Below are 17,421 nucleotides of genomic sequence, written 5' to 3'. Positions count from 1 at the left end.
GACACCCATGCAGATCCTTAGGAGTAGACATATTTGTTTTTTTTTTTTTATTATTATTTTTGTAAGTTGGGAAAACAATCTCTTAACTTTATCCGTCACTATGTATATGTTAAACAATTTCTTCCCTTCAAGGGTTTTATGCTTCTATTTGCCCATTTTGGTTTAATTGCTTGTTTTATGGTTGATATGAATGTAGTGGTATGTTTTTCATTCGACCCGTCTACTATGTGGGGCCTTTAATTTCCGAACTTCCAAAATGTGTCCGTCCACATTGTGTTATGGAATTATAAGTTGCGTTCGTCTTAATGTCTAGAGGGACCATCTATCTTACAGATTCGGTTAGACTTTTATCCCTAATGGATGGTTCGTCCACCCTTTTCTATATATATTTCCGTCGACTTGGATGGACCGTTCACCTTATAGGCTTAATATTCAAGGATGGTCCGTCCATTTTGAGTAAAATTTGCATTTTGTATGGGTGAACCATCCATTTCATGAATTAGGTAGTTTATATCGTTCATTTTAGACTAGGAGTTTTTCATCCCTCTGGGATGATCCGTCCAATCTCTGGACATAGTTTTTACTCGTCCACTTTTTTGAACATCGAATTTCTATCTTCTTATGATCCGTCTAGTTTCTAGACTCAGTTTTTTATCCTTCCACTTTTATGGACTTAGAATTTTCATCCTCTTGGGATGATTTGTCCGGTATCCGGACTTTGTTTTTGTCCGTCCATTTTTATGGACTTAGAATCTACATTCTCCTGGGATGATCCGTCCAGTTTGTGGACTTTATTTATAACCGTCCACTTTTGTGGACTTAGAATCTTCATCCTCTTGGAATGATCCGTCCAGTTTGTGGACTTTAATTATATCTGTTCCCTCATGTGGACTTAGAATCTTCATCCTCTTGGGATGATTCGTCCAGCTTATGGACTTTGTGAGAATTCAAGTTGAAAAGACATAGAGATGTGTCTAAATATTCTTCTTAAAAAATCATGTGTTTGTAGACAAGTACCTACCCCCTTGGGCTTAAAAAGATACTCAAAGTATTGTAGCAAAAAGTAGTTAAAGAAAAACTGATAATTGTAGTAAAAACTAAAAAGAAAAAACTGGGAAAAAGCGTCGCTGCTTTTCATGCAGTCTCTACTGATAGCATTTCCGTAGGTGCTCCATGTTCTATGGGTGCTGAAACTTTTATCCGTCCAGCGTCTCGAGGTGGTAGGTGCCCTTCCTCTACCATGATGCCATCCTGTAGGGTCCTTCCTAATTGGGGCCGAGCTTTCTTTGCAAAAGATCTCTAGTAGTGCCTATTACCTTCTGTAGTACAAGATCTCCAACCTGAAAGTCTCTATTCCTGACATTGGAGTTGTAGTGTCTCACCATGAGATTCTGATACTGCATCATCCTTTGCTCCGCTGTTATTCATACTTCGTCCACTAGGTCGAGCTGAAGGAGCATGGGACCCCAACAGCAGTTAGGCAGCTAAAGTTTCTAGTGGTTGGTATCGACTACTTCACTAGGTGGGTGGAAGCAGAAGCCCTAGCCACTATCACGGAGAAGAACATTAGAAGTTTTGTTTGGAGGAATATCATCTGCAGGTACAGGATACCCAGAGTGCTTGTCTCCGACAATGGAAAGCAATTCGACAACAGTGTATTTAGGGACTTCTGTTCGGAGCTAGGTATCAAGAATCACTACTCGTCGCCCGCACACCCACAGGCCAATGGACAAGTTGAAGTCACGAAACGGTCCTTGCTCAAGATCATCAAGACTCGGCTAGAGGGGGTAAAGGGTATCTGGCCGGACGAGCTATTAAGTGTTCTATGGGCATACCGAACTACAACAAGAACGCCCACTAGAGAAACGCCTTTTTGACTAGCATACAGGAGTGACGCTGTCATCCTAGCAGAAGTAGGGCTCACAAGCTTTCGAGTGGAGAACTACGACGAGAATAAGAACGAAAAGGCCATGCGTCTTCAGCTCGACCTGGTGGACGAAGTACAAATGACAGCGGAGCAAATGATGGTGCGGTATCAGAATCTAATGGCGAGACACTACAACTCCAACGTCAGGCATAGAGACTTTTAGGTTGGAGATCTTGTACTACGGAAGGTAATGGGCACTACTAGAGATCTTTCGCAAGGAAATCTCGGCCCCAACTAGGAAGGACCCTACAGGATCGTATCATGGCAAAGGAAGGGCACCTACCACCTTGAGATGCTGGACGGACAAAGGCTTCAGCACCCATAGAACACGGAGCACCTACGGAAATACTATCAGTAAAGACAGCATAAAGCATTCTCGCGCTGCCACTTGATCTCCGCGCAGTTCTCCTACTCCATAATCCGTTGGGAACTTGATCATTAAATGGTAGTTTGAAGTTACAGCCTTCCATGAGTTGAGGGTGGGCTGTCCGAGGATGGCATTGTAAGCGGACGAACAGTTGACCACCAGGAATGTTACTTCCTTAGTGATCTGTTGGGGGTAATCACCCACTGTCATTGATAACGTGACGGCACCAATAGGGAACACTCTCATCCCTCTGAAACTGACTAGAGGGGCATTAACCGGGACCAACTGTTCTCTATCAATCCTTATCTGCTGAAAAGCTGGGTAGTACAAGATGTCTGTCGAACTGCCATTGTCGACCAGAACCCGGTGCATGTTGTAGTCTCCTACCCTTAGGCTGACAACAAGCGCGTCGTCATGCAGGTGATGCAACTTTCGAGCATCTTCTTCTGAAAATCCGATGACGGGGTTGTCGATCTGTGCCATCTTGGGTACAGTACCCGTAAGTTAGACGTTTTAGACCATTCTCAAGTATGTCTTCTTGGCTTTTTTGGACGACCTAGAGGTTGCCGTGTCCCCCACGATCATCCTTATGTCTCCAATAGGTGGCCTTGGGCACTTATTCTCCCATTGCAGGGCCTGCTCTTGGGGTGGATCTATTCGTTCCTTGATAACGAACCTTTGTAGCTTCCCCTGTCTTATAAGGGACTCTATCTGTTATTTTAGATCGTAGCAGTTAGTTGTGTCGTGCCTGTGGTCTCGATGGAAGCGGTAGTACTTGTCCCTTGGCCTCTTGCTGGGATCTCCTTTTAACTTGCCGGGGAACGTCAGGGTTTCTTCGTCTTTGATCTGCATCAAGACCTGATCTATTGGGGCAGTTAACGGGGTGAAGCTTGTGAATCTCCCAGTGGGGGGTTTGGAGCGTCTATCATCCCGTCGTTCTCTAGTCCTAGCCACCTTGTGCCCCCCATCCTGCCGTGTGTCCTCCTGTCTTTCCCTTTTTTCTGGACTTATCCTCGCGGGCCAGCAGTGCGTCTTCCGCGTTCATATACTTGGTAGCCTTATAAAGCACGTCTGACACGGTCTTTAGATCTTTCTTGTACAGAGAAAACAGGAACTTACCCTTTCGTAACCATTAGTGAATGCTGCCACGAGTATCTTGTCATCCGCCTCGTTAATTGAGAGGGTCTCCTTGTTGAAACGGGTTATATAGGACCTCAGCGTCTCGTCCTCCCAATACTTAATGTTCATCAGACATGTAGTTGACTTCTTGTATTTATGCCTTCCAATGAAGTGCGAAATGAACTGGGCGCTCAGCTCCTTGAAAGTACTGATAGAGTTAGGCGTTAACCGACTGAACCAAATTCTCACAGCATCCTTCAGCGTTGTAGGGAAGGCCTTACATATGATTTCGTCTGCAACTCCTTGAAGGTGCATCAAGGTCTTGAAGGTCTCCAGGTGATCTAGAGGATCCTTGACTCCGTCGTAGTTGTCTATATGTGGCATGCAGAATTTATACGGTAGAAGGAAGCAGTTGACGGAGGCAGTGAACGGTGAGTCAGTTCGGTTGACTAGGTTGTCAAGATCGCTGGATACTCGTCCCTTGAGTGTGTTCATCATAACTTCCATCTGCTCTTTCATTGCCTGCATCTTCGCAACAATAGGCAGAGCCATATCCATGAGGGTTGGGAGGCTTATGTTCTGTTGCTTTAGTCTGCTTGGGGCGTTACTACCCTCCGGTCTCTTCTGGTTCCTACGATCAGCATTGGCACCTTCTTGATATTCTTCTTGGTTTCCCATCACTGCGTTCTTCTGTCGCAGCTTTTCCTCCAGGGTCTGGTTTTGTCTAGTGAGGCGTTCTACTGCCGTTGTAAGGGTTAGGACCTGTCTCTCCAAGGCAATAGGTTGTGGCTTGTCTTCCTGAACGTTGTTGGTGGTTGCCATCGAGCGTGTAAGTACCATGCAGCCTTTTGTCCAGGTAGCGTTTGTATGGCCTACAAGCTGCAGTTATGATACTGTTCCCCACAAACGACTTTAAATTATGATGCCATAAATATCACCAGTGAGCTACACGATCCTCGCACACTTGTAACGATATTTGCACAGAAAAGAGAGAAGACCTAATAGAGAGCACCGATGTGATGCCGGCCAAATACCTTCCGAAGGTCAAGTTAGGACTATTCTCACAACTCTAGAGTGCTAGAGAATGGTAAATTATGCGTACCTTGATTTGTGAAGGTATTGAGACTTTTATAGTAGTAGAAAGTTGGTATCTCTTCCTTAGCGTAGAAGTCTTTTTTTTATAGGAATCCTCTTGAATAACCCCAAACGTGATGGACAAGAATTTTCCTTGTAGAGAAGATCTTTATTTACGCGCATATCTTCCGAAATCCTCTTCATGCTAGGATTCTATTTACCTAGGGATTCTATAGTGATTAAGTGTGTGTTGCAAGTATTTTCTATCTGGGGTTTCTGCTGTATCCATCCATAACAGGCCATTGTATAAGTTGGGCTTGCCTTCTATCGGCCCACAGACATGGATTCGTTAGGCCCATTTAATGGAAGTCCGTCAGGCTATATTTTTACCCTCTTCACAAACTATGATCCAAAATCAATCAACGTCCAAATATATACCCAAAGGTCCCAAACATCCATGTCCACACCCACCCAAAGTCAAAGATTATTTGCTGAAAATATATACATACTCTTCAACCCAAATCGTGGAGACATCAAACTAGGTTAGGTCCAAGAATTTCTTGAAAAAGCTTACGATCTATCACAAGAATGGGGTAACATCCCAGCAAAAATTGGTTGAGATCTAAATAGCAAACCTCAGGGGCGACCTCGCGATGAATTAATTATCAACAAGTTCTCATTAGACAAACAATGCAATATATATATATATATATATATATATATATTTTTTTTTTCCTTCTTCTGCCGGCAATCTATCCATGGAGGTAGAACAATGGTAAAGGAGAAAGAGACAGAGAGAGAAACGTAGAGAGAGAAAGAGTCAAATATAACACCTTTTTTTTTATATTTAGAGATAGATATAAAATATAATAAATAGGGGATAATTAATGAGATCCTAATTAGAATATTAGCATTAATGAGGATTTTTCTTTTACCGTTGGATTTACTTAAATTCAATAGTTTAAAAAATGTGTAATTCTTTAGAGTTACATTAGGTGTAACTTGAACCTACCTCATATATATATATATATATATATATATATATATATATATATATGTATGTATGTATGTATGTAATTTTTTTGGTATTTTGATTTGATGGTTTAAAATAAACAATTATGAAATGAACAACATAAATTCAAATTATATTATATTTAACTTAAAAATTAATTCAAATTATTGTTTTTAAGGAAAATAAAACATACCAGGTCAGCAAGATTTTTTAGATAGTTTGCTAATCCTGCAATTTGAACATTTTTTTCTCTTAAATCCCAAAGCAGTTTCTGTGTGAAGAGATGGTAATTAAGTTACAAGGCTCTTAACTAATCATGAAGTAGCTAGTAAGTTATAACAATGTCTATCATAGTATACAGTACTCATAAGATCAAACTTTAAAAGAAAACATTAAGTGGGTGATTTTAAAAGACCTTAAAATCTTGTTAGCAAGTTTGGTCCCTCTCCCAAGAGCACCATCATATTTATTCGTTTTTTTTTTAAACAATATTTAAACTTCAACCCTAGAAATTCTACTACCGCACACCTTTGACGCAATGGTCACTCCACAAGTATTAAGTATTTGCGGGGGTGTGAAGGGCAAGGATCGAGGTTCAAGTCTCTCGGAAGGAGCTTTACACATATATACACTTAGATTAAACTAAAAAAAAAAACTCTCAAAATTCTGTGCACCAAATCTTTGCAATAAATCTCAAGAAAAGAGAGTGTGAGATCATCCACTATAATTTTATTTCTCTCACACGTTGCACTTGTATCTTGTTATAGACATTGCTTTTATTATTTCTGTAAACCTTTTTTTTTTTTGGTTTCTCTCAGCGTCTTCAAGTTCAATTATACAATCATTTACTGTATTATTAATAGTATCTTCTCAAAAAAAAAAATTTATTATTAATGGGTGGAGATTTGATTTAAAAAATAAAATAAAATTGATAAGAGACACAAATGTGCACACACATGCACACTGGTACACCCTTGATTAATACTAATATGTAAATGTGGATCATAACATTTGAAGGAAAGTATCTTTTATATATGCTCAAGGGGTGTTTGGTAGTGTATTTTGAACAACAGTTTTTAGTGTTTAAACAACATAACATTACACGTATTTTCACACACATTTTCACTTACACATATTTTCAAAAAATACAAATAATGTTACTAGAATAATGTTACCAAACAGACCCCACGGACTGCTCGGTAATTTTCACACTAAAAACAAAACAGGGGCTTTGGGGGTGGGGGGTGGTTTAAATCTTAGTTAATGAGGCACAAATAATTGGTGGGTTATAAATGAAAAGGACCTTATAAATTTATAATTATGACCTTTTCGCCAACAAAGAGAGTCAGAGGTTTTTTTTTGAGAAATACAAAGAGAGTCAGAGTTTGCCCATGACGATGCTTGTTCCCACTTCCATATTTAAGGTAAGCCATAAACTCCAAGCTATCAGAAGTCAGAGCCCCCATGATAAAACTTGCCATTTACTTGTAGTTTATTGCATTTTTTTTCCTGAAGAGTGTAATTTATTTATTTTTTTATATATAAAAGATTTTTTTTTTCTTTTAAAGCAATGCAGTTGTAATTTATTGCTTTTAAATATACTATTGAGCGAGTAATTGGATTAAAAATTTTAACAGAAAATTTATTTTTTATATATTAAAAATGAGAAAAATATAATTTTTGTTAATACATCAATAGTCAGTGCATCTTTCTTCCCTTTCTTTTTTTGGTGAAAACACCATTTTGGTCCTTACATTTTTGGGTCATAGTCAATTTGTTCATTACATTTTGGTAGCAATCAATTTGGTCCCTGTTATTTTCAACTTGCAACCAATTTGGTCCCTAACGTTAAATTACTAATGGAAAATGTCTACATGGCAAACGATTTGCAATGTTGACGTGCATGTGGCTATAATAATAATAATAATATAAAATCAAATAACTAAACATTAAAAAAGCAACCTAAACATTTTAATGAAAGAAAAAAGGCCACATTGGATAACATATTCTGAAAAAATTATTTGAATGAAAAAAAAAATTCAAAGAAAATGGATTTTTAAAAAAACTTCAATTTTTTTTCTTTTGTACTCTTGCACTTTCTTAACTTCCAAACATGATACCCAACAAGCAAGAAACAAGGCACAAATCACACATTCACACAGTTATCAAAACTATACACAGATCCAACAAGAAGCATCCGTGTTATTATCATATTAGTGTTATAAAGCTCAACTTAGGTTTAATATTATACAAATCTCATTGTTACAATATTGACTACTCAGATTTTCTCTTCTTCAACAAATAGGAGTCATGATGAATCACAAGTACCGATGCAACAACAAACCCACTCCTCCAATCACAATAACAGTTGTTTGAACTTTCAAATCTGAACAATTCTCAAGCACGGTGTTCATTCCTATAGCTTATCCCAATCACCGAAGCACAGATAAAGCTTCAAAGTTTTCAAACTATTCGCTTCGATAAGCAGACCGAAGCACCGATAAAGCTTCAAAGTTTTCAGATTACTATATTGCTTGCTGGGTATAATATTTGGTAGCTAAGAAAGTGAATGAATACAAAAAGAAAAGAAAATAAATTGATTCTTTTATAATTCATTTTATTTGATTTGTTTCCAATTAATTTTTCAGTTTTTTATTATTTGACATGGCCTATTCATTCTTATTAAAATGCTAAGGTGGCCTTTTTAATGTTTAATTATTTGATTTTAAATTATTATTGTAGCCACGTGTGCACCAACAATGCAAACCATTTGACAAATAGACTTTTTCCATTAACAATTTAATGGTAGGAACCAAATTGGTTGCAAGTTAAAAATAACAGGGATCAAATTGACTGCTATCAAAATATAGAGACCAAATTGACTATAACCCTAAAATGTAGAGACTAAAATGGTATTTTCGCCTTCTTTTTTTTCCCAATGATTTTTGTCTCTGTTATACTACCATTTGTCTCTTCTGTGTCCCCCCCCCCCCTTAATTTTCTATAGTTTTCGTCTTTTCTTATAGTTCTATTTCGTTTTTTTTTTTTTCTCTGTTGTACTGTGTCAGTTTTTTTTTCTTTATTCTTTTTTTTTTCACCTTTTATGGTTTTTGTCTTTTCTTATACTTCTCATTCCCCATTTTTTTTTTTCATCTTCCTTTGGCTTGTTTTCTTTAAAAAAAAAAATTGTGTCCAATTATTAAATTAAAAAATATGTTACTTTTGTTTATTTAATAGGGATATAATTATAAATTTATACCAACTTCAATTCCCACCAAACAAATTAGTTTTCTTTCCTCTCACTTTCTATCCTCCCAACTATAAACAAATGAGAGAAAATTAAATCTCTTATGTGATCTCACTTTTCTATCAATTCCTCATTTTTTATCATCCCACTTTTCTACTTTTCCAACCAAGTGGACCCTAAATACCATGGTTTCAAAAACCGGACCGGGGGCAAAATCGGATTCGCCTCTAGTTCCCGATTTAACCCGGTATTTAATCGGTTTTGACCAGTTATTGGGGTTTTTAACTGGTTTTGACCAGGTCGGTGAAGTTTATGAGTTTACCTATCTAGGTCCAAGTGTGGGGGTTGCCGTTCGACCTTATCAATGAAGAGGCTAGCTGGGATATTGGCCGGGGGATTGGGAGTGTAGTGGAGGTTGACTGTAAAGCGTTTGCTTTGAACCAAGCCTGCTTCCTTCAGATTAGAGTGGAAGTCCCTCTTGACAAACCACTATGTCGAGGAGGCCAGGTGGCAAGCCCAGAGGGTGACTGCGTCAAGGCTGCGTATAAATATGAGAAGTTGGTAGGGCTGTGTTTCAATTGCGGTAGACTGGGACATGAAGCAAACGGATGCCTATAACCAAGTGCAGGTAACTTGGCAGGTAAATTGTATAGTGAGTGGTTAAGGGCAGGTGCTAGGACAAAACCAGAGGCCCTACAAGGTGGAGTAGAAGGCCACTTGCGACAAAGTACAACACTGCCACAACCTGAACCGCCTAGGGACCCGCTGCAAACAAAAACCCTACAGTTGACTACTGGTGACGTAGATGGAGAGATCGAGATTTGAGGGAATGACATGAAAAGTATCAACGCTAAAGGAAAGTCCACGATTTTGGGAATCTAGAGGGACTTATTAGACTTGACAATCACTAATGACATGTCAATTGAGACAGAGGGATTAGGCCCCACTTCGATTTTTGGTGCCCAAGTACATGCACACCCATTGCAACCTAAGGAGTTTTCTGATCCCCAGGATGTGGGGTTTGATTTATCGAGGGAAGAACTTTTTAGTGTACCCATTAACTATGGTATGAATGAGCATGTCGCTGGAGTGGACTATGTGCTCGTGGATACTCTTCCCCTACAAAATTCACGTGTGCCTAGATGGGACACAGGACCCACCACAAGTACCACTCCTTCAGTGGTTACTTAGAAAAAGTTTGCCCAGCCTCATAGTGTTGATAAAAAGGTAGAGCCTCTAGACCCACAAGTTCAGGTAGGTAGTAAACGTCCAATTTGAGACCAAAAGAAATATGAATTTGAAACAGACCTGGAGAATAGCGAACGACATAAGGTTTTGGCTGAAAAAATGAAACCACCTTCCCTAACAATGACGGCTGCTCCTCAGTCCCGTCGAACACAATGATCATCAAGAGTTGGAACTGCTGGGGGCTTGGGAATCGTTGAGCAGTCTAGGTACTTACCGACTTGGTAAGAAAAAAGGACCCATAATTTTTTTTCTAATGGAAACAAAGTTAACAGTAAGTGTGATGCAACCTATTAAAACAGAGGATGCAACCTATTAAAACAGAGTTGGACTTCTCATCTATGCTGGTTGTGCCAAGTGTGAGATGAAGTGATGGGCTTGCCTTGCTATGGTAGAATGATGTGGTGGTTTCGACTCAAATCTACTCTCCTAACCATATAGATGCTCATATCACTTCACTTTTGCATCCCATTTAGAGGTTAACGGGGATATATGGTCACCCTAAGGAACAACTTAAATGTGAGACATGGAGGTTGATGAGACATCTATGGTCCTGAGCCTCACTCTCGTGGGTTTGTTTGGGAGATTTTAATGAAATACTATGTTTTGAAGAGAAGAACGGCTGAATACCGAAACCCTTACAACCAATGTAGGACTTCATGATTGCTCTTCTTCACTATGGGTTAGTAGATTTGGGATTTCAAGGGCACATGTACACTTGGAGAAATGGTAGGGGTAGGGATGCTTTCGTGGAATAGAGGCTGGACAGAGCATGTGCATCGATGGACTAGTGAGAACTATTCCCCCAAGCAAAAGTTTTCCACATATCAGCCTCCTATTTGGACCGTGATCTGATTCTCTTAGAAACTGAAGCCAGCAATACAAGCCAATGCCATAAACTGGTTTGTGGAAAAGTGAGTCACCTATCCTCAGTGCGAAGAAAAGATTTGTTTTTCTTGGACCCAAACTCAGCTAGTGGGTAGCCCTATGTTTTTCTTGTTTGAAAAAATAAAAAGGTGTCGAATGGACTTAGTAGCATGGAGTCGGGCCACCTTTGGGAATACTAGGAACCATTTCATTTCTAAGTAAGGAGAGTTGGAGGAGCTAATGGAAGTGGGTTTTGGGGCAAACCTAGATAGAATTAATGAGGTCAAGAGGGAGATTAATGAATTGTTGCACCATGAAGAAGTATTTTGGTGACGACGAGCAAGGTCTATTTGGCTTCCAGATGGAGATAAAAACACCAAGTACTTCCACCAAAGAGCGAGTCAACATCGACGGAAGAACATTATTGATGGTCTTCATGATTCTAATGGGGTGTGGTGTACTGATACAGAGGGCATAGCAACCATTGCGGATGACTATTACAAGAATTTGTTCACCACCTCCAACAACCTAAACATGGATGGAGTGCTAGCTTCGGTGGAGAAAGTGGTCACTAACGACATGGCCAAGAGCTTGGTTTGTACACATACAAAGGATGAAATTAGAGTGGCTCTTTTCCAAATGCACCCATCCAAGTCACCGGGCCTAGATGGTATGTCTCATTTCTTTTTTCAAAAATTTTGGCACATTGTGGGACATGATGTCATAGTAGCAGTTTTGTCTGTCTTACACTTAGGGATGTATTTGCATAAAATTAACTTTACACATATTGTGTTAATTCCCAAAAAGAATAATCCACAATATATCACAGAATTTCGTCCCATCAACTAGGGTAATGTGGTTTCTAGGATTATCTCTAAGGTTCTTGCGAACCGTGTGAAATCTATATTGCCCAATGTTATTTATGACTCCCAAAGTGCATTTGTGCTAGATAGGGTTATTACGGACAATAGTACAGTTGCTTTTGAAATGTAACATAGGATGCAGAATAGAAGAAAAGGGAAGGTCAGGCACATGGCAGTAAAGGCATAGTACTGTTGCACTTGACATTAGCAAGGCATATGACATGGTGGAATGAGAGAATCTTGAAAGGATCATGGTGAGGCTTGGCTTTCCGGTGCAGTGGATGAACCTAGCAATGATGACAATTCATACAGCCTTATACTCTATTCTCATCAATGGCGAACCTCATGGTTGCATAACCCCCTTCAGAGGTATCAAACAAAGTGACCCTTTGTCTCCATATCTTTTCCTCCTTTGTGTCGAGGGCCTCTCATCCTTGTTGCAGAAAGCCATTGAAGCTCAACAGTTGAAAGGTCTTCTCTCTTGTCATGGTAGAGTTCGGATTTCCCATCTCCTCTTCGCTGATAATAGCCTACTCTTTTGTGAGGCAAAACTTGTGGAATATCACTAACTATTGGAGCTACTCACACAATATGAAGAAGCTTCCAAACAGGCGATTAATCGCCAAAAGACTACTTTGTTTTTCAACCGAAATACCAGCCGAGACATCCAGGAGAATATTCAGTCATGTTTGGTGCTCAGATCTTGACCAATTGTGAGAAATATCTCGGGGCCCATGGTGGGGGGTAAATTAAAGGTGGGTACGTTTAAAGCCTTGTAGGAAAGGATCGTTAAAAGGGTAATGAAATGGAAAGAGAAGTACATTTCTAAGGCTGGGAGGGAGGTCTTGATTAAGACGGTGGCCCAAGTGATCCCTACCTATTCCATGAGCATCTTCAAGTTACGTAGGCTAGGGCAATATGTGATGGTGTTAACTCAGTCCTGGCTAAGTACGAAAAATACATTGGATTGATTGGGGTAAATTGTGTACTCCAAAGGATAAAGGTGATATGGGCTTTTGAGATATTCATGCATTTAACCTAGCAATGTTGGCTAAGCAGGCATGGCGGTTGATATAGGGTACACGTACACTCTCTCTTCTATAAGGTGTACAAAGTCAGGTACTTTCCTATTTGTTCCTTCATGGAGGCAGAACTAGGGCATAATCCCTCTTACGTGTGGCGAAGCCTTCTCAGTGCTCAGGAGCTACTTCGGGAGGGATCTATCTGGAGGGTTGGAGATGGCCGCACAATTGGTATCCGGAGTCATAAGTGGCTTTCTCATCCTTCGCTGTTTCAGGATGGAGTGGACCAGCAGTTGAAAGTCTGTGACTTCATTAATCCACATACCAAACAGTGGGATAGGGGGAAGATTAACGCCTGGTTTGTGCTATCGTCAAGGGATGAAGTGCTTAGAATTTGCCCTGGGAATTTGGAATCGTGTGATAAACTGTGCTGGAATGAGAAGAAGTCCCAGAGTCCCAGACGTTCTCGGTGCGAACTGCATATCGGGTAGAATAGAATTATGGGAGCGGAGCACTCCATGGCTCAAGATGACTAGCAGGTCTGGAATAGGTTATGGAAGTTGCCTATTCCACCGAAAGTGCGTACCTTTGTATGGCAGGCTAGCTCTGACATCCTCCCTACTTGGGCTAACCTGGTCCGTCGGAAGGTCCCTATTGACCTGAAGTGTGCTATCTGTGGAACAAATGATGAGACGGTTATCCACATCCTTTGGCAATGCCCTTTAACCCGTAATGTTTGGGCGCTAGTTCGTGGGAGACTGCAGAAGTGTGACTCCTCGGCTCAAACGTTTCTAAGCCTAGCCCGTACGTTGATGGAGAAACTGCCCAGAAGAGATTTGGAGACATGGGCTATGGTGACGTGGTCCATTTGGAATGCTCAAAACAGGTTCCATTTTGAAGCAACTCAGACCCCTCCCCATGCAATTTTAAAAGGACCAGTGCCCTTGATGGAAGATTATCCAGAGGCTGGCATGTAGCCTATCGTGTAGCTGAGCACCTGTGTGTTTTGCTTACTCTCCTTGAGAAGTGTTTTTATATTTTTTATATTTTTTCAGTTTTTTTTATACTTTTTTTTAGGTTGCTGTATCCTGACTTTTGGGTTTGGTCAGTGGGTACCACCCTGACTCTCTAACCTGCCCTTGTAAGTTTGCTTTCTTATATTCAATATATGTCTATCTCTTCTGTCAAAAAAAAAAAAAAAAAAGTATTTGAAATGAAGATACTAAAATAAATGTTAATTTTTTAAAAATCAATTATAGGGAAAAAGACTTTTTATAAATAAAAAAAAGTTTTTTGAAACTTTTATTAGTGTTTTGAAAAACAATGCAATGCATACTTTATTATAGTGTTTGTCAAAATAAATCACATGGTTTTGTAATTTACCTTTGTCTATAGAGTTGTAATGATTTCATTATATTTAGGGATAATATTCAAGACAATAATATTTATATTCAACACATCAAATCCACAATGGCTTAAAAACAAGACAAAAAACTATAACACTCTTATATTGGGTCTGGTCATAATTCGCATCAAATACAAATTAAACTCTAAATAAGTTAACCCAATAGAAAATTGAATCCAAATATCTAGAGTAAGTGGTTAAGGTTGAGTATTATATTATAATCGATCAACTTTTTTAGTGCAGTCACATGAGTCCGTAAAGTTCTTATTTATTTATTTGCTTTTATTATTTTCTAATGTAGTGAAACCCAATGTATTTCTTCTTAATGAAAGCCTGATGGCATCCATTAACAAAAAGGCTTGAATTCTTGAAGATTCATAATCTTTCCCAAATGGAGAGAAATAAACCAGTTATCAAGCCTGCTCTTTTTATGTTTTCTTTAATGCAATACTGTTTTAATTTAATTATGATTAAGAAGGTCTTGTTCAAATATTCCTCTAGCTAGTGTTGTAAAAAGTATATCCAATATCCACCTACATCACCTAGAATAGCTATATATATATATATATATATATGTATGTATGTATGTATGTATACACTCATGTTGAGCCTCTTCATTTGTTGTTATACTCCTATTAATCCTCCTCATTTGTCATATCATTGGTCACATCATTATTATTTTTTATGTATGATTTTTTTGACAATATTAAATATATAAGTATATTAGTTTTACAAATTCATTTTAGATGGTTTTAATTTTACATATTCATCTACTTTAATTTTGGTGTTATAATTAAATAATAAATCAATGAAAATTCAAAGCAAAAGTATTGTCTATACATTTTCAACTTTGGCAGTTTTAATTTTACATATAATTTTGTCCATTTATCTTTCTTAATTATTTTGACTCTTTTTATTCTCATACTCTTATTATAAATTTGGCACTCTTTCCCATTCTATGCATAGTTTTCCCATACAAAAGGGTCATTTGTCTCTCTCTCTCTCTCACATTTTTTTTTTTTTTTCATTTTATGTTGGATTTTTTTTTCCTACCTTAGATTGATGAATATTTGTATTCTTTAGAACTCTACTTTTGGTGTTTTATAACTAAAAAATGAAATCAGTGAAGAATCAATTTTTTTTTTTAATTTTTTTTAATTTTTTAAATTGTCTATGAAATGGTATTCACAAGTCTTGCTTAATTATTGATGGTAGAAAAAATACAACATGACAACTCCCCAATAGGAAGGAGGATCTCCTTCTAAAGGTTTGCACTCACATTGTTCTGTTATTGACTAATTCATGTGTTCCTTGATTTAAATATTCTTTTTATCATTTTATTTACAACACAAAATAATTTTAATGAATGGTGTTTGTTGTTAACTTGATTTAGGAAAATTCATATTATAATATGTTCATATTTTGTGTTGTTGTCAGGTTTTAGTTTATTTAAAAAACAACAGGATAACTTGAACAATATGATGAAGAATAGTTAATGTTATTGAAGAAGATGGTCATGTGTAGTTTCCTTTTACAAATTGTAAATATTTTGCTTAACAAATTAGCAGCAGATTGCTATGTCTTTGTTATATGATGTTCTTAGATGCTTGAGTAATTGTATTAAGTGTTTACCAATATTTTATATTTCTCTTCACATTTCTTATTTCATTAATGTATTCTTTGAGAATTTTAAGAAAACAAATTCAATTTTATGTTTAAAATTATTTATTTATCTAATCATATTTCACATGTTGGATTAGATTTTAGATTAAATTAGGGAAAATTACATTTTAATTACCATTCTAAATTAAACTTCCGATTACACTTTGTACCATAAACTTTTCGAATGCACGTTTTGCATCATAAACTATGACCTTTATTACACTTTGCACCTTAGCATTAAATTTACCATTAAATTTGATGGAAAAATATGACATCATCTAAAAAGACTCAATTGCCCCCCCTTTCAATTCCTTGAAATAAAATTGGAAATTACACTTTGCCACCCTAAATTATACTCTTAATTACACTTTACACTCTAAAATTTGAATTTTCATCTAAGATAACAAAAAACTTGACGTCGGGGTGTAAAGTGTAACAAGAATCACAATTTAGGGTGTAAAATGTTCATTCAGAAAGTTTAGGGTGCAAAGTGTAATCTAGAGTATAGTTTAAGATGATAAAGTGTAATTTTCTCATTAAATTATGACAGTATCAACACAATATATCTTATTTTTTTCAAAAACTTTTCTATGCTTTTTTTCCCTTTGAAATTGTACTATTAGTTTTTTTACAAAATTATTTTACTTTATTTTATTAAGGACAAAGAGTTACAATCATTATGTATAAAGCTTTATCCATCACTTTTTCTTGGGAACAGTTACATATTTTTGTTGTGCTACTTCAAAGCTATATTAACATTTTTGAATTTGATTATATATTGGATATTTGACTTGATCAGGAGGAATTCGACTTTAGTGTGAGTTTTCTTTTTCTCTTTCTTTTTTTTTTGGTTTAAATTTTGGATGGTAGTTTTGTTGAGTTTATTAATTGATTCACAAAGAAAATATAATTCAAATGACTATTCATCTACTACTAAATCCATTCATTTACTTCTTAATTAATTCTTTTAGGTAATTACCTTTGATTCTTTTTAATTCACATATATTGTAGCCAATTAATATTCTTATAAAAAAATTTTGGGGTCATACCACATAAAAATAACTATATATATTTTTAAAATCATATTTAGGTTATACCTGATTATATATCTTTATAAATATATAAATAAAGATGGAAAAATTATTTTTGATTGTATGGTAGAAAAGATTTGGGTTTGAGAAAGTTTGTTGAAAACTAGAAGAATAATTTCCAAATTTCATATAATATTTAATGATACAAAAAATGTTATAAATAACTTTTATTAAAAAATTAATATTTTTGCTTACTTACCTTTTGAATTCCAGAGAAAAATTGTATTGTTTTCATTTAGATATGACAAAAATTATATATATTACATTTGTTATTGTCCTTATTATAAATGAAAATATGATTATGAAATACATTACTATTTATTAAATTATTCTAAATTGCAAAAAAATAAATTTAATGAGACTACCCTAAAAATATTATGACGTGCAACATGTGGGTCAGCAACTAGTTATAATAATCACTCTTACAGTAACAACACAACTTAGTTATAATCTTTAACAGACTAATCATGTTTATTACATGTATTTTCTCAATAATCTATTAGATCAAAAATTAGTGGCA

At 36.9% G+C, this 17,421-nt stretch overlaps 1 protein-coding gene across 1 annotated transcript; it reads right to left on the bottom strand.

The window, feature by feature from the left end:
- Positions 1-3,008: 3,008 nt before the first annotated feature.
- LOC115950119 lies at positions 3,009-4,235 on the bottom strand. The gene is made up of 2 exons (XM_031067366.1): positions 3,414-4,235; positions 3,009-3,152 (listed from the first exon to the last, which is right to left on the bottom strand). Exons 1-2 carry the CDS (start codon positions 4,233-4,235, stop codon positions 3,009-3,011), a joined length of 966 nt encoding a protein of 321 aa, XP_030923226.1.
- Positions 4,236-17,421: the final 13,186 nt, after the last annotated feature.

Source organism: Quercus lobata, chromosome 6 (genome assembly GCF_001633185.2).
Source record: "Quercus lobata isolate SW786 chromosome 6, ValleyOak3.0 Primary Assembly, whole genome shotgun sequence".
NCBI classification, from domain to species: Eukaryota; Viridiplantae; Streptophyta; class Magnoliopsida; order Fagales; family Fagaceae; genus Quercus; species Quercus lobata.
Note: the sequence above shows the minus strand (reverse complement) of the source record. Positions and strands in the feature narration are given on the sequence as shown.

Coding starts and splice junctions, on each gene's coding strand:
- LOC115950119 (XM_031067366.1), bottom strand. CDS start 4,235: ATGGCAACCACCAACAACGTTCAGGAAGACAAGCCACAACCTATTGCC. Junction 3,153..3,413: donor TCACTAATGGTTACGAAAGG/GTAAGTTCCTGT, acceptor CCAATAGATCAG/GTCTTGATGCAGATCAAAGA.